Here is a 17,624-nt window from a genome sequence, read left to right on the forward strand (position 1 = left end):
TTTCTGTAATAGAACAGCAAGGGTGAAGCTGGGCTTGCTGTTGCTGACTTATCTTTATAAGTGTTTATAAAATGTAGACTTAATTCTTCACGTTTTCCAAGAGAGTGTATTTTATTTAACTAAAACAGTGAATACTTGGGATTTTTCTAGCTAGTGGAACTACAAACATGGTATTGATTCCCTAGCTCAATGCGTTAGAAGTCTTCAAAAGATAGAAAGATGCTATTAAAGCAGCTCTGCATGTCATCCACAAAGTGGATAGAATTTTCTTCTACTGTAATTGCAGAAAAGTTATCAGAGTGGTACTATCCAGTAAAATAATCTGTAGGGAAAAATAAAATAATGCTATCCTTATGTTCTTGATATCAAGCTTTGTGACAAACTGTTTTTGTTTTTTAATTATTTTGATCAATGCTTTTAGAATCTGGGAAGAGGGGAGACGTATAAGCTCCATGATTATGGCCTTAAAACACTTCCAGATATATCTTTCTGGACCTATTCTGAGGGAATCTCCCTTACCAATGTAATTTTTAGGATGGTTGCTGGAGCTCTGGTTTTTGTCTCTTCAGGTTATAGTACTGTTATAGGTCTAAATATAGGTTATACTGTTATATAGGTTATAAATATATATGTAAATATAGGTTATATTATATATAAATATATGTAAATATATTATATATAAATATATGTAAATATAGGTTATACTGTTATAGGTCTAAATTTTCCTCTCTTTTTCAAGAGGCAAACTAAAGCAAAAATACATTCAACTAATCTCACTTCCCTTTAAAAGTACAGTCATAATTCTTGGTAATGTTACCTTAATGTATTCAAGTTAAGTATAAATTTCAGTAAGTTATTTATTACTGGTTTTTACCTTTTTTTGTTTGTTTGTTTGTTTGTTTAAGAGAAATACATTTGTAGAAGACCTGATTGAAGAGGTGGTTGTTTCCCCACAAGAGGTTATGGAATGGATCAGGAAAGGAGAAAGTAAGTTGTTTAACCCATGTCAGCTGATATTTTAGGGAAGTATTGAATTGTATACATCTAGAATCCCGAGTGTCTTTGAGATAATATTCAGAAATTGCTGCTTGCGAGCTTAAAGGCTGTCCTTGTCTTTTATCTCCAGTTTATTGGGTTGTATTTCTACACGTGTATTTCAGAAACAGAAGTATTTCTAATACTCTTTTTTGACAGAAAATCGCCATTATGGGGAAACAAAAATGAATGAACACAGCAGCCGTTCTCACACCATCTTCAGAATGGTAAAAGCCTTTTCCTATGAGAAGGTTGTTTTGTTTTACTAAATATTTGAAGTGACAAAAGCTTATTGTGCCTGCTTCTGCTAGATAATTGAAAGCCGAGAACGAAGTGACCTTGCAAATGCAAACTGTGATGGAGCAGTGATGGTGTCGCACTTGGTAAGAAGTACTCTAAGAAGTTGTTAAGTAGGCATTTAAGCAGGGAGTTTACTGTTGCAGCTTGCCTGTGAGAAAAATGTTATTTTAGAACGACATTGCAAGCATGTTTTGTTGTTAATTTCTATCAGATGCTTCTTGGACATAAATCATGCTTCTGATCATCTGTATAGACGGAGACTACTGGGGCATTATCTGGAGGATATCCTCCCAGCAGAGGGAATGTTGGTGTGGTTAGAGTTCCTAGACAATACATGCTGGACTGAGGAGTGTGATGTCCTCCCCAGGAGCGTAAGGGACTATTGTCAGCGTGTGTCCACATATTTGTCAAACATAGCTTCCCCTCTGAGTGTTCCTGATCACTGACAAACCCAGTGAAATAATTCTGAAATAGCAAACGTTAAAGCTTCTACTAATAGAGTTTCTATTAAGAGAAATTCTATATAGGAATTCTATTCTATTAATAGAGTTCCTATGACCTTATTTGATCTCCTTAGGCACTTTGAAAATATTTTTTTGAAATGTTGTGGAGTTGCGTATCTCTTCCAGTAATGAGAGAGCAATTGTTTGTTTTTTTCCTATTTCTTCCCAAAGCATAGCTATATTTTAAATCTGTGCTAAGAATTTCATAGAATTAAGAGGATCTAAAATTAAATTACCCCCAGCACTAATCTGTGAAACGTTTAATGTTGCAGAACTTGGTAGATCTGGCAGGCAGTGAGAGAGCTAGTCAAACAGGATCTGAAGGTGAGTGTTGAATGAAGTTCTCCTTATGACAATTTCTGTTGATTAAGGTTTAGTGAGAGGCTGTGATGGAAAGGAAGCTCCTATCCATGTGATGTTGTTATTTCTAAGTAATGTATCTTCCACTTGGCAGGTGAGGATCTGCTCAGGAAAATAACAAAAGTTGTAAAGTGCAGACAATTGTGTAGTTACATGGCTTTTCTGGAACGGCAGGTCCAGCAAAAGTTGTAGGCTGTACTAATATAATGAAGATGAATAATCTGTAGTAAAGGAATCATTAGAAGCTCTTAAGGACTATTAATAAATATATGAAGCTGAAGAGTAAGTAGATAGCTCACTGTGTTAACAATCAGGCTTAGTTAAAACGACAGCATGAAGAACAAAAATGTCTTTATTAAAGAAAATAAATCATAATCTGAGAATAACACGTTAATATCCTCTCTTAAAAGGTGTGAGTACCCTGAAAGTTGAATCTAAGATTGGTTTCGTACACTTAGATTCTATTGTGTTTTTTTTTTTTTTTTTTTTTTTTTTAATTAATGCTAATTTGTGATAGACTTTGATTCATTTGGGTTATTCTAAAAGACTTGATACTGGGTGCTGCGTTGTCACAGTGCATTTTGGTACTGGAGATTTAACTCTGGACAACCCCTCTGAGCATAACATAACACAACACCTTGACATGTTGAATAAAACAACATTTAGATACATCTTCAAGAAATAAAATACTGTGTAATACCTAGGTGTCCGACTGAAAGAAGGCTGCAATATAAATCGGAGTTTGTTCATTCTGGGCCAAGTTATCAAAAAGCTTTGTGACGACCCTTCTGGGTAAGTGCTTGTGTTGACATACCTCTTTTTGGACAAGTCACTGATAAATTAAGAAGTTAAATCTCTTTAGGCATCAAATAGTATTCTATATAGCTCTCCTAAATGTTCTGTCACCTTAAGACAATACTGTTTTTTCATAGAAAAATGACTTTTTAAATCTGTTTTCTTACTTTCCCCTCAGTTTCATAAATTACAGAGACAGCAAGCTGACTCGAATTCTACAGAACTCTCTTGGAGGAAATGCTAAGACGGTTATTATTTGTACGATCACTCCTGTTTCTTTTGATGAAACACTCAGTACTCTTCAGGTAAACCTTCTTGCCTGTTGTCGAGCATCATTCTGCCTCTAGACTTTAATATTGATGGCTTGGGGTGGGGGGAAAAATGTGACGGGCAGGGGTCTTTAGTCACTGGAACCTTCTAAAGTTCCTCTGCACTTGGGATATGAAATGTGTCTATTTTGTACTCTGCGTGTTCTCTCGGTCCCATTGTTGTACTAGTTTGGCTAGCTAGAGCTTTTTGGCAGTTCGACAACGTTTTAGACATCTTCTACAAGAAGAGAGGGTAAATGAACTAGTGATGAACTTTAGGCAGGATTGTCTTCCTTTTGGTGCTCTCTAGGTCTTTATATTGAAAACTAATTAGGTGTGGTTTTGCTTAAGCACACTTTTCTGTCATTCAACTGTTCCCTTAACTCTGTTGGGAAATAAGAGAGAAAATACGTCTCTTGATGCATTTGTTCTTTAACCGTTGTCCGTGAGAGATGATGGTGTCTCTTCCAGTTTGCCAATACAGCCAAAGGAATGAAGAATACTCCAAAAGTCAATGAAGTTCTTAATGATGATGCCCTCCTGAAGAGATATCGCAAAGAAATTCTGGATTTGAAAAAGCAGCTGGAGGAAGTATGTAATAAATACAGTAAAATTTATAGTTTATATGTGCCTGTGTGCATATATATTGTGTGTGTGTATATATATGTACGTGTGCGTACTTTTGTATATTTACAGTGGTAGCTCTTTGGAAACTGTTTTAAACCAAGACCAGTTAAATCTGGAGGGGTGGGGAAACCCTTTAAGCTGGTAATTGTCGCTTATATTCAGAGAATACAAATTGAAAACAAAGCGAAAGGTAAAGCAATTGATAATGACCAGTGTATCTGGGTGAAAGCTAACGCTAAATGAGGCCAACTGATGAATGTTTTTGTAGGTGAGAGAGTTTAAGAAACTTATTGTGCCTCATAGTACACTTCAATAGTGCTACAAATGAAAGCAATAATTGACTGACGCTCAGTAACCTCCTGTATTATAATTGAAGGTTCCAAATGGATTATTTCCTCCTTCCTAACTGATGTTCAGCCTAAGCTGCAGCTGTGTAAGATCAGTGGCAAAGTCTGTCGTGTATATGTTGAAGATATGTTTTAAAAGTGGATGACTTGACACTTCCCACCATACAGTGTAGACTCATTCATCTTGCTCAAAATAAACAAACAACAAACAAAATAGCCAATACAGTGTTGATGAGAATCCTGCAGGTGTTGTAAGAGAATGCATCATAATATGTAAAGCATGGGAAAATCGCAACTTAGACGTGATGCATCTTTTGATGATTTAAATCAAAGCAATATTTTTTTTGGGGGGGGGGCAGGAAGAGTTATAGAAAAAGATTAAGGAAAAATTTGGCTTTAAAAAATGAATTTGAAGTATAGATTTCCACCTAGTGGTATGCTTGTTCTGTTATAACATTACGTAGTCAGGAAAGTACTTCTGTTGAGTCCAGAAGAGGTTATTAGAAAATTGCGTGTATTCATCTCTAAATACTTAATTATCGCAAGATAACTAAGCTGTCAAATAGCTAGTTACTGCAATGCAGTTGCTTTACAACGGAATAAATTATCAGTACCCCAAATTTCGAGACATTGCTTGCATCAGAGAAGCATATTGTTATGTGACAATTAAATCATAGCTATGAAAGAGCTTCAGGCTCTGTAGAAAGGTGAGCTTAAACTGTTATATTTGAAAGCATGCTTTCTCTGTCTCTATTTTTTAAATTCCTAGAGAAGTCTGTAGCTATATTGTTTTGCTTTTCTAAATACTTGCACATACAGACTTCAAATACTAAGTCTATGGGTAAATTGTGGACTAAATTGTCAGTTGCTTTCTTAAAGACTAGAGACAGCTCTTCCAGGCTTAGAAGAATATATGTACGTGGTGTCATTTTTGATTACTAATAATACCTTATCTCTCGTACCAGTAGTTTGTACTCTTTATGTCAATATGATTGATCTTTTTATGGAAGGTGTCTCTGAAGACTCAACTTCATGCGGTGGAAAAAGATCAATTGGCCCAGTTGCTGGAAGAAAAAAATTCTCTCCAGAAAGTGCAGGAGGATAGGATACGAAACTTAACTGAGATGCTGGTGACTTCTGCCTCGTTTTCAGCAAAACAGGATATTAAAGTAAGAGCAGCTGTTACAGATCTTGTTAAATCTTACATAGAGTCGTTGTGAAAATGAAGAATAAGTTTGAGTTATGCAGTCCTGAGATTTCGCTTTCAATATGCCCAGACCAATTGTAAGTGTTTGTGCTCAATTTTCACACTTTTAAGGAATAACCTCGTAAATAACTTGTGAGTAAGCGTTCATTCAATTTTGAACAAGACTTTTGCTTACAAATAATCGTGCTGTAGTTCAGTTTTGAAGAAACTGCAAAGCCGAAGATACTGTAGGTTAGCCCGCAGGACTGTTGTAGCAGTAACTTATGCAACATCTACTCTCTACGTAGTGCTCACCATTTTCTATAAATAAAATTTTAAAATGAATATTTTTTTTTAAGGCCAAGAAAAGAAGAAGAGTTACATGGGCTCCTGGTAAAATAAACCAGAAGAATGTGAATTATTTTGAAGACTTTGAAAAAACGGAATTGACTGAAACAAAAAAAATGAAAGCGTCCCTGTCTTTCCTACCAGATGGAGAGGGTTGTAAGTATCTTTGTGGGGCGGAAGGAGAACACGAAAATTCTGCAAGGCAGCTTTGAAATGAAGACCTGAAAATGAGGAATAATCCCTTGCTTATAAATCTAAATGTATAGATTCAGAAATGTTACTCACTGTGCTACATCACTGCCATTGAATGATTATTTCTGATGTGATGAAATCTTTGACAGAACTCTTGATGTCTAGTTTAAAATGTACTCTCACTCTATTTCTAACGCATCTTCCTTTTCAGCTACATTTTCTGAGAGTTCTGAAAATGACAACCAATGTTTAACTCTTCCCGATCAAATTTCGGATACAGAGTGGACTCCTGGACCTCACATGAACTGGGTAACTTCATAATCTCTTCAGTTGGCCTTACATGGTGTCTACACATTCCATGCTTCTCAGTAAGGTCAGCCTTACCCTTCTTTAGGGAATCGAGAATCTTTTTTGCATCTAGCTAGTTAGAAAGCAAGTCTCTGTCATTCGTTTGAAGTTGTGGGATGTTTTTGTGGAGAATGGGCTAGTGAGCTTTGGTATTTAAACAGGACTAGCAGTGAAAAGACAAGCAACAAGGAATACCATAAACTTGCTTCGGCTTGTACATCAGTTAACTAGAAGTGATTCTCTTTCTAGACTCTGAAATTCTTTGAAGAATCTACGCAACGCTGTGACGTTTCAACACTAGAAAAGGTAAGCCTGTCCATTACTGTCTTAAAAATAAGACCAAAATCCCAATAACCTCTCCTCAAGTTTGTTGTCTCTTTTTAGGACCTTGCTTTAAGTGAAGTCAATGTCCTACAAGATAACTTCAATAAACTCGTATTAGAAAATGAACAGCTGAAATTAGAAATAAATGAAATGAAGGAGAAACTGAAGGAAAAGATGGAAATAGAAGAATTTGAAACGCTGGAAAAGCAAACACAAAAAGAGCATGAGGTAAGGTGCAGTGGAATACAGATAAGAATTCTGTATGCTCAATTTTTTGGAAGAGTTAAGTCAGTATACATCTACTTGGACGTTTATTCACAGGTGGTGCTAAGTTGCGCTCAACAGCAGAATGAAAGAATCCAGGATTTGAAATGCGCTTAGCGTAAAACTCGTATTTAAACTTTGAATGTTATTTAAATTCGTATTTCATTTTTGAATTTTAACTAGAGGAAGTCTAGTTACACACATGTATATATTTGTGTGTATCCACACTATATTTTGTGTGCGCATGTATATGTAATACACGAATGGTCTAGATTTCTGCAAGAGGTTCTCCCTTTCCAATGTGTAATAAACGCGCTGTTACTAAATAGGCTATGGAGTATTTTGAAGTTAGTGATGTATGGCTTAATAAGCATACTCGTTTCTTGTATAGGACAGTTCAGTGAGTTACAAAGATCAGAGCTATGTCAGCATTAACCTTAAACATTGTTTAACTCGGTCATAGCGCGAATGATGATGTCTGTAAAAGGAAAAAATAAAAGCTGTTTTGTGCCACAAAGTCAGAACATTCTGTCTAGTGGATAATATGACATAGGACATGCAGACTTCCAGTTCGTTTCACCTCCTCGTGCTTTTTGTGGACATATCTTTTTTTGTCCAGATGTCTGTTTTCTTTCTATGCTCTAATTCTGTTACAAGTAATACATACTTCTATTTAGGCATTACGTTCTAGTTTCCCAAGGGCTAGTCTGTCAACTAAGTTACGGAAGGAGAAGAGACATTTGAGGTATTGAGACACGGGTGTACTTTGTTCCATTTCTTACTGTTGAGGGATTTTTGGAACAGCAAAGATCCCACGGCTTGCTGCAGCTGAGCAAACCAAGTCCCCATGACAGTGTTCCCACACTGCCCAGTTGAGGAATTCAGACAAATATTGGTGCCAGTAGCTGGCTTCAAGGACAAGGTCTACGTGACTGCTAATCACAAGGGGGTTGTTCTCTTGCAGGTGGGGTTGTTTTCTTGTAGTTGTTTGTCTGAGTGCTTTTGACCAATAATCTTGAGTGAGACACTCTCCTCCCGTTTAAGTTCCCTAGAAAAGTCAGGCTATTCGGGTAATAAAATGGAGCATGATCTGACCCTACTGGTGTCTGTCATGTCTTCGGCCGTTCTTCCTGCAACATCTTACCTAATACCTTTTCCAGAAGGAGCTGATTCTTTGCTGTGTTGGCTGCAGACTGGTTGCACGCCCTAGGCTGTTTCATATCCTCTTACCATGATGCTAAGGTTGAACTGAAGTTGCATCCTTTCGCCCTGTTTCAGGTTACAATTTAACAGCCTCACCTATTATTTGTGTTCCCCACAAAAATGTATAGGTATATTCTGAAGCCAACATTGAACAAATCCTGTTAGAATTGTCCCTGAAAAACCTGTATGTCTAATGACAAATAGTCTAAAGTACCTTAAGTTGCAAGAACTGCTTTTTGAATAAATCATACCTTGAGATCCGTATCTGAAGATACTCCCTAAAATGTAAGCATTTGACACCTGTGTAGCAAAGTAATGACAGCACAAGTGACAGGTCACCTCCTTTGCTGAGCAGATTTGGCTGAAATCATCAATTTCAGCCAGCAGACGCACAGAGGTAAACTCTGCTGTGAATAATGACAGGAAGTGACTTTTAACAGGTAGTTTGATACTATTTCTACAGCTCTCCTCTGACCTGAAAATTACAGGTTAGGTTTCCTCCTCCCTATGCTTGTAGCTTTTCTCTGTAGTCTTCTACTTGTGCCTCCTTTCAGAGGATGCAACTTGAACGTGTTTCTGGCTTGCTTACTTCACCTCAGCTCTGACACTTCCTAATTCTTGTCACTGAATAGATTGCATTAGATAGCTGCACTGTGTTGTAAAAAGCTGCTTAACGTGACCAATCTGAATTAACGTGGCCAATCTGGAGTTTCATACCTTACAGATTTGTGCATGAAATGGCTTTGATCACATTGCTTTCACTTCTTGAGCTGTTTAAAATTAAGTTGGACTTGAATTCTTTCAGTTTGCTGGGAAGCCGAAATGGAGCTTTGCATCTTATCTATCAGTTTGAAAGGGCGTAGCAGCTTGCTTTGTACCTGTTTAAATACATATACATGTATATGGTTTGCTAACTAACAGAAAAGAAAACATAAGGTAGACCTTGCTTATTTTCGTGGCGATGGCAGCTAATACCATTGGTTGTGGTCGCTTTCTAACCTCCTCTGCAATTTTGCTTCAATTTGCTCCACAGACAGAACTAATGCATGAAGTTACCAGCCTAAAGAATGTAGTTTCAAATGTGGAAGCGCACAATGTAGAACTTGAGGTGAGTCTGTCTCAAGCTTGCATGCAGTAAGACTTCTATGGAACGTTGGTTTATGTTGATTAGACTGTCCATAGTAGATAAGAGTATAGACTCGCAGGGCTCTGGTTAGTCTTACCAGTTGTAAAGGGGATATTTATAAACTCAACCTTACATAATAAGCGTTACTAAGTTTTCTGTTAGATTTCTACCTGAAGAAAAAAAAATGGAACTAGGTTTTCCCTTGTGTTTTTTCTTTTCCCTTTTCTCCTGTAACTTTTAGGCAGAAATAAGCTCCAAATTGGAACAGCTGAAAGAGAAAGAGAACAAAATAAAGACGTTGCAGAATCGTGTGGAAGAATTGCAGAAAGCAGGAGTGGAAAAAAAGGACGCATCTGTTTCAGCTGTAAATGTGAGTTTTCTTCTGGGGTTGCGAGGCTATGTTGGATGATACTTTGTTGGGTATGGGTTAAATATAATTGTAGCTTTAATTTAGTTGAAATCCGCTGTCAAGAGAATTAGCTATTTTTTGAAGCTTAAAACACTGGCTACATCAACAGTTCTCCTGCAAGAAGCTTACTTTATACAGCAATGCTCTGGTGAAGTAAAGCTATGGGAAAGGTTGCACTTCACTCCATCTAAAAGGAACAGCAGAAGGACAGAGCTCAGATAATGAACCATGTTCGCAAAGTCTCTTCTGTACTTTAGCTGTATTCTAATGATCAAGTTTGCTTTGTTATGGCCTGTTTTAGCTTTTTTTATTTTATTATTTTACTTCTCTTTCAGAGAGATTTCGGTAAACTACTTGAGGAAGTTCAACAGTTGACCAAATCCCTCTTAGATAGTGAAGCTATAGCCTTGGATGCCAAAAAAGAGTCTTCTTTTCTCAGAACTGAGAATTTGGAGCTGAAGGAGAAAATGGCAAGTATTTGTTAAACCACTTTTGTTGCTGTACCAAATACGGTTGAGGTACTGTTGTCTTCCAATCAGTAAATACAAGATTTGGCTAGTGACTCGTGCTCCAAGTGATGTTTTCACTCTGGAACTCGTGGAAAAAAGGTCTTAGGAGAAAGATGAAAAGATTCTAGAGGCTTGTTGTGCAGGAGTAAGTGTGCAGTCTATCAGTATGGAGAGAATAAAGCAATAGTGTTTGGGGAGTTCCTGGGAGAGAAGACTCCAAGTCTGATTTTTCCCAGGGAATAAACCAGTGAGATGAATGCAGGAAAGTGGGGTGGACCGTGCTTTGAGCTTTGACGGAGTAAAAATGAAATGGGGAAAGCGGTTATGGTTCAGCCTCTAATGTAAGGTACGTTTTGGTTAGCACTCTAACAGGAATTAAGTTCTTTAACTGCGACTTCTGTTGTATTGATCATGATCCAAGTTGTTCAGGGCAACAACAGGAAATGTGATGGGATGCAGTGTTGAACTGTTAAGCAAGTAGGCTTGGATTTTGTGTGTGAACTGCACGTTGTTTTGTCTTCCTGAAGAATGAACTCTCAAGTAATTACAAGCAAATGCAAAAGGATGTGCAACTCTATCAAAGTCAAATAGAAGCAGGAAAAGCCAGCTACAAAAAGATGGAAGCTGACTTGCAGAAAGAATTGCAGTCTGTATTTCAAGAAAACACAAGGTTAACTGCACTGATGGAGGGTAAAGTTCCAAAAGGTACTGTTCGGTTTGAGTTGGTGCTCTCTTCCCATCCCTTGCCCCTTCTCCCTTTCCCCACTGAGGTGGGTGGTAGGGAAGATTTTGGCTCTAATGTTTTCTAGACTTTAATGTCTATGACATTCAGGGTGCATTATGCCTCTTCTGCTTAGTTTAAAACCTGCTTTTCTGCCCTCACACTTTCTAACCAAAAATTGTTCATTTTTCTAGATTTGCTTTCTGTTGTGGAGCTGGAAAAAAAGGCATCTGATATAAAAGCGGAGCTAGAAAAAGCATTGGAAGAGAATGCACTCCTACAAAAACAAGTAAAAGAGCTACCAGAATTTCAGTCTCTACCAAATAGTGTTGAGATGCAGCAGAGAGAGCTAAACAAAAAAAAAAATCTGGAGAAAATTAATTTTTTCTGGAGCTGGGCTTCCTTACGTGTTCTTTATATTGTGCTTCCCGAGTTACACATTAGAATATCACACATTAGAATCTAATAGGCCTCTTAAAGACAAAAGTAGTCTTGAATCAAATAACATGAAATTCTTCAAAAAAAAAAAAAAAAAAGCCATTAAGGTGCTTTCCCTCAGGCATCTGATATTTGCATTCAAGAAAAAAATCAAAGATCACATGCTGAGTCATAAAGTCTGCTATAACTAATTAATGTAAATTTCTAATAACTAATGTAAATTTCTAGTACAAAGCTTGCTTATTTGCCTTGCTATAGCTAGGAGTATTAATCCATTCTTAGCTCAGATATATTAAAAAAAAGTTTTAAATGTCTAAAAAAAAATAATTAATTTGTCTTTTTGAACCCAATGGGGCTTACCATCATCCCTGTTGTTCAAAGATTTGTTTGGGTTTTATTTTGTTGGGGGAGAGTCTGAAGTCTAGCACCATACTGTGCTCTGTGTTTTGCCTATGTTTGTTTCCAAAGCCTGCGTATGGACACGTTTTGGTTTTCTCATTATATAGTTGTGATAAATACTGACTTAGAAAACGCTGTTGATGTTTTCTTTTGTTTGTAGACTCTCGAAAAATGTGAGGAGCTACGCTTACTAGAACTGGAAAGAGAAAAGCTGCTCTCTGAGGCAGCTGATAATGAAGTTAAACTGAAGTGTATGACTGAAGAAATTGGAAAACTGAAAGAAGACCTAGCAGATGCACAGCTTAAGTATGAGAACTGCGATGAGGAATATGTAGCACTTAAACAGCTGCATGAAGAACTAGAACTAAAATACGTAGCTGCGTCGGAGAACAGCGAACAAATGAAACTCCAAATAGAACATCTATCTAAAGAAGCAGAAGAGTCTGAAACAGCCTTGAAAGATGTGAAATCGGAGGTCAGTGTCATCTTGATCCTTTAGACATGTAAGATGCAAAGAGCTTCCGTAGTATTAAAATCACTTGGAGAAGTGATCTTGAATGTATAAATAACATTGCAGCTGAAATTCTTGTAGTGTTAGTGGATATTACTTGTTCTTTGCCAGATGTGCAGTCACAGGCTTATGCATCAAAACGGTCCTTCATGGGGAAAGAAACATATAGTTTACAGCAGGCTGTGTTCCTCTGTTCTCTAGTTCTAATTCTTCTTTTCCCATTCTTAAGTTTATTTATAGTGCAAATCATATTTAAGTTTATTATTCAAATGTTATTTATTATGAAAATATATTTTGAATATCTAGCTACGACTCTCTGAAATCGTAGAAACAAAGGTTTCTCCTCAGGGAACCGTTTAGGATTCTGCTTTAAAAGAAACAAAAGGGCAGATCTTTCAAACCAGAGAAAACCACTGCATTAATCGGGATATATAAAGGTGGGGGGGAGGAACATCCTTTAGAAGAAAAGGAAACTAAAGCTGCGTGTATTTCTGACAAGCCTTTTGGTAGTGCTATGGCTGTCATGATCAGCTACAGATTTGATTGCTTCCTAAGCTAGGCTACAGCGTCATGTGTGTTGTGTTTTAGCAAGGCTTTTCCTGCTAGGGAGAAACCATCAGAAGGTTTCCAGAAACAGATGCTTATTTAACGGGGGCCAGAATGTAAGTGGAGGCTTAAAGTGAAACAGCGAAACTTCTGTTCTTTTGCTGAAGAGTGAGAGGATGCTATCATTTCTAAGTTAACGTGAGTCTGTGAAAACATGTATGTAACGTGCTGTTTCGCAAGACAATGAAAGCGTCTGGTCTTTCCCTTTACAAACCAAAGCTCTCTAACAAAATGAAAGAATTGGAAGAAAAGACAGCAGAGCACGAGCATCTTCTTGGTGTCAGAGAGGATCTTATTCAGACTCAGCAGAAGCTAAATGAAATGGAACAATTAAAAGAGCAAGAGAAGATTATGGAATCGAGATTGGAGGCCAAGGATTCAGAGTTACAGGCAGTTCTTCAAGAGCTTAGTGGATGTCGGGAAGAAATAAAAGCTCTCACTCAGGAAAGAGATGACCTGAAACAAAGAGAGGAGTCTCTCCAAGCTGAGAAAGACCAGCTCAGTGAAGATATCAAGGACACTGTTTCAATGGTAGGAATTCTGCCTTTATTGAAGTGGACCGTACATGTTAAGGGGAAAAGAATATAAGAACGGTTATAAACAATATTGAAATACATAGGGGATTAGGAGAGTGGAGTTTTTTGTGGAGCTTTTTGTTTTTATTCAAGGAGTCCTTAGTAATGTGGCAAAATACCTCAAGCTTCTCTCTTGTGGATTTTCTTCCTTTTATTCTAAAGAACATTTTAGCGCATGACGAACTGAGAAACGCACAGAGTTCTTTGAAGCAGTCCCAGGAAACTGTTAAGAAGTTGGAGAAAAGCCTTTCTGAAAAAGAGTCTCAGATGCTGAGTGTTGAGGAGACGCTAAGGAAAACCATCAGTGACCTTGAAAGACAGGTGAGGTGATATATCATCATTCAAAACTTGTATTGGAAAATGCTTTGAACAAGTGTGAAAATAAGCCTGGTTAACGTCCCTGCAGTCTCTGCTGCTTGCCCTTAAATTTCTACACCTTTGGCAGAAAGCGTGTGACAAAGGTGTACTGTCTGATCCAAGCCTTCCCAGCTTGATGCTCTACAGAGAGGTCAGCATCTGCTGATGTACGCCAATAAACCTGTGCTTAACTAGCGTGTTCCAGAGCTGCCGACCTGAGTGGTGGCATTAGATGACAAAGGGAAGAAGAGCCGAGTTGCCATAAGCTTTATGGTTTGTAACACTCAGGTCCCAGTGAGAAGAAGTCTAGCAAGTGGTTGTAAATGGCAGCTGAGCTCCAAGCACAGAGCAGAAAGCTGATCCCATGTCTTTATGCTTGGGTACAACAACTCGCAAGGAAGGGTGCTGAGAATATTTTCTTGTGCAGTTGCTTCAGGGGCAATTTCTTTAGCAGGACAACCTGTAATACATGAGACTGGACTTTAGCCTGCAGTAAGTATATCAGCTGCCAAACCCAGTAAGTCAGCGGTCATTAATTCAGTATTTGCACGGTTGGTGTTTTTTTTTTGAGTGGATGCATAAAAATAAGTGAAGAGATCCTCTCTTATTTGGCTTCTTCCTCCCAGACATTTTCTAAATAAAATGTGGCTAGTTGCAGAAGAGATTGCTTAAAAAGTTAAAGTTTAAAACAGGCGACAGAAAGGCCAAAGGTCGTTCAGTATTTTTTTTTCCTGTTTTAATTACAGCAGTTTAATACTAGAAATGCTGTAGAAGGAGGAATCAATTTTTTTTGTATTTAAGAAAGTAGTTCAGAGAAAGAAGGTCAACTCCTGAAAGTGCAAGAGGCGTTGAAGGAAACAACTGAGCTGAAGCAGAAGGTCAGATGTAGTTCTGCAAATTAAATAAGATTTCTATCCAGGTTGGGCAGCCCATGGCCTCTGCAGACTTCAGGTCGAAAGGGTTCAATAAATGTAGTAATAAAACTTAATTAAAAGCTTTTCCCTTTTTTTCCTGTGTTGCTTTTCAAAAGAAAGCCATAAAAATGGAGGCAGTGAAAAGACGACCGAATTGCAATTTGACCTGTAAGCTACAACCCTTTATAACAAAACATGCATTAGTACTGAAGGGTAGAACGTTAGACATCAATGCTGCTATTTGACTTCAATTTATTTTAAGTCTTAATTTTTTTAACGTTTCTCTAATAGCATGCTGTCTTTCAGCTATGTGACTCTGAAGATACTTAAGCAACTAAATGGCAGTTTAGTGCAGCAAGTTAAAGAACAAGCTGTTTATAAACTTAGCGTCTGCTTGCTTTCATATCTGAAGCTACTGGGTCTTTAAAAAAAAAAACAACACATGAATGCTTGTTAGAATCAAGCCTGTCTGCTGCAGATACAGTAATGGAGTTGTTTTTGTAGAATTATAGTGGATTGTAAATTTTTACACGCTTCTGCCAGTGAGATAATCAAACTTCAGTGCTTCTAACTTTTAAGCAAAATTGTTGTCATCCTTTGCTTTCTACCTTAGTAAAGTAACGGGCATGTCTTCTGTAAAATGATCCCGTTATAAGAACGCGTGTAGATAGATAATGCTTGTGAAATGTGATCCAGTAGCACTTTTCTTATATCAGCCTGATTACTGGGACACAAAAAAATAGCATGGTAACGTTTTTTCCAAACTAACAAATTATTTCCACCTGTGCTGGAAATGATCAGCAGTATTAATAACAGGTATTTGTTCTTTCAGCTCGCTGAAGTAACTGAAAACCTGACTCGTGTCTCTTCTGAGTACGACACGCTACTTGCAGAAAAAGAACAGGCTGAAAGAATAATGAATGAGCACGTCTGTCAGGAGCCTGAGAAAATTGCTGTACTTAATCAGGAGAAAGAAGAACTGCAGCAAATGGTAGAGGTCTCTAAAGCAGAGAGAGACCAGTTAGAGGCTAACTGTCAGGAAAGCAAGAAGAGAGTATGTATTTAAATCTTGTAATCTTTGTTTGAAAGACACGTTATGCTACTATGTTCCTTGAGTCGTGAAGCCTGTTCAGTATCTCTTCCTTTCTTCATTTGTTCTCAGAAGCAGTAAACTAAATGTAGGTTACTCATCCAATCTGGATCTTGGAACTTGTTTCTTAAATTTATTTCACCACCCCTTTGGTCACCGTGCCGCTCTGGGTTTCGCAACAGTTGTTTGCTGCCTGACGGACAAACACTGCACAAGTTTCTGTGACATTTTTCATCTCCGGTAGCTTTGCGTTTAGCACTGAGCAGTAAAGGTAATACGAGTTTACAGAAATCAAAGGGCTAAAGTCTCCTACCATTTCAGTCCGGGATAAATGGAACAAGAGAAATCTAAACCTGGAAAAGAAATGACCTAATGTATTTCTCCTTCCTGATGTCTTGTTCTTGGGGCAGAGTAGCACTTCAAGGTTCCAAGTATTTGCCTGAAAATGTGTTTCTGTTGACACAGTATTCCAGACAAACTTAACCTGAGGTGCGGTCAACAAAAATGGAGCTAGTAAGTAGGTAAAAGGAAGTCTGGTAAATCTTTCCTAAGAGATTTGCAGAGCCTTTCATAAGAATTAAAAGCTCTCATGAATTTGAGCAAACTTCAGATAGTCTATCCATACGTAAGAGACCAGAGATCCTAACTGTTCCAAAACCTAAAATCAGTTAACTAAGATGAAATCTTCAGAGTTGTAGATCTTGCTACAGCACAACTTGACAAAACATTCCCTTAACTGGTGACAGTTGCCCCAAGACTTGTAAGTAAAATTGAAGAAAGACATACTGGGTGATCAGCCGTGTCACGCTTTGTTCTGCAGTTGTCAGAAGTTCTGACAGAAATGGAAAGTCTGCAGGAAGAACTAAAGCATCATAAAGAGCAATCTGATATTCAGAAGAACTTGATAGCAGAAGGAGAAGAGAAACAGCAAAAGACTGAAGAAGAACTAACTGAAGAAATAAAGAAACTGAAAGAGAAGGCAAGTACGCTAACAAAAGCAACTCTTAAAGCTGATTTAGAGAATGTCCCCTGAAGGACTGCCGGGAATAACAGCTACCTACCTATTTTAATTTGCACTGTTTTGCAGGTCTGCTAGATGAGTTTTTGCTAGTAGACCGTGACATCCTGTTAATACAAAATCAACACATGCTATTTATCGTTTTTTCTACTTTTGTAGATAAACGCGTTGAGTGAGGACTTAAGTTTGGTAACTAAGGAAAGGCAACAGCTGCTGGGAGAACTAAAAGAGAAGACTGAAAGTGAAAACAAAGACGATGAACTTCAACAACTAGAGAAAAGATGTGCTGTGTTAGCATGGGAGAGAGATGAGTTTGAGGAACTGCTGGAAGCTGTTCGAGCAGAGAAGAACAAACTGGAGGTTAACCTACAGGAGAGTGTTGATAAGGTGCTTTATCTTTTGATTAAAGTAGAACAAGGATAAATGTTTAGGAGAGAAGCCTGGCTGAATCTCAAAGCTGTTTTTCAAAACAGCTATCTTGCCAGTATCAGTGTTATATGTACAAATTGCAGATACCGGTGTGCTTTAATTTCTGTCTTGGGGAATTGTATTAAGGACCTATGCAAAGATGCATTCTTTCAAAAAATCTGAGACTTCTTTATTTAGGAAGGAATGAAGAACCAGAAAACATGGATGCACCTACCCAAATGCTTAATGGGCATTTCTGTGAATTTGGTGGTGCGTTTTGGAGTTCCAAAGCTGACACTGAAACAGAGCAGTTCTCTGCGTATCTCTGTTTTGCTTCTGGATAAAGAGTAGCTTCGTAACAGAGCCCTGGAACAGGTTGCCCAGGCTGGCTGCGGAGTGTCCT

General features: G+C 37.8%; 1 protein-coding gene across 1 annotated transcript in view; it reads left to right on the top strand.

Annotated features, from left to right (window-relative positions):
• The window catches only part of LOC309877987 (centromere-associated protein E-like), a 32,789-nt gene that overhangs the window by 2,511 nt on the left and 12,654 nt on the right, over window positions 1-17,624 (top strand). Inside the window, exons 6-28 of the mRNA XM_082760044.1 lie at window positions 906-987; window positions 1,195-1,262; window positions 1,347-1,418; window positions 2,111-2,162; window positions 2,903-2,990; window positions 3,172-3,298; window positions 3,773-3,892; window positions 5,286-5,444; window positions 5,821-5,965; window positions 6,213-6,310; window positions 6,599-6,655; window positions 6,734-6,901; window positions 9,174-9,248; window positions 9,508-9,636; window positions 10,011-10,145; window positions 10,712-10,889; window positions 11,100-11,254; window positions 11,903-12,217; window positions 13,079-13,390; window positions 13,597-13,755; window positions 15,538-15,759; window positions 16,616-16,774; window positions 16,973-17,200. Of these exons, the coding sequence (XP_082616170.1) occupies window positions 906-987; window positions 1,195-1,262; window positions 1,347-1,418; window positions 2,111-2,162; window positions 2,903-2,990; window positions 3,172-3,298; window positions 3,773-3,892; window positions 5,286-5,444; window positions 5,821-5,965; window positions 6,213-6,310; window positions 6,599-6,655; window positions 6,734-6,901; window positions 9,174-9,248; window positions 9,508-9,636; window positions 10,011-10,145; window positions 10,712-10,889; window positions 11,100-11,254; window positions 11,903-12,217; window positions 13,079-13,390; window positions 13,597-13,755; window positions 15,538-15,759; window positions 16,616-16,774; window positions 16,973-17,200 (3,303 nt within the window). The remainder of the gene's footprint in view (window positions 1-905; window positions 988-1,194; window positions 1,263-1,346; window positions 1,419-2,110; window positions 2,163-2,902; window positions 2,991-3,171; window positions 3,299-3,772; window positions 3,893-5,285; window positions 5,445-5,820; window positions 5,966-6,212; window positions 6,311-6,598; window positions 6,656-6,733; window positions 6,902-9,173; window positions 9,249-9,507; window positions 9,637-10,010; window positions 10,146-10,711; window positions 10,890-11,099; window positions 11,255-11,902; window positions 12,218-13,078; window positions 13,391-13,596; window positions 13,756-15,537; window positions 15,760-16,615; window positions 16,775-16,972; window positions 17,201-17,624) is intronic.

Source organism: Aythya marila (assembly GCF_965140915.1).
Source record: "Aythya marila genome assembly, chromosome: 4".
NCBI classification, from domain to species: domain Eukaryota; kingdom Metazoa; phylum Chordata; class Aves; order Anseriformes; family Anatidae; genus Aythya; species Aythya marila.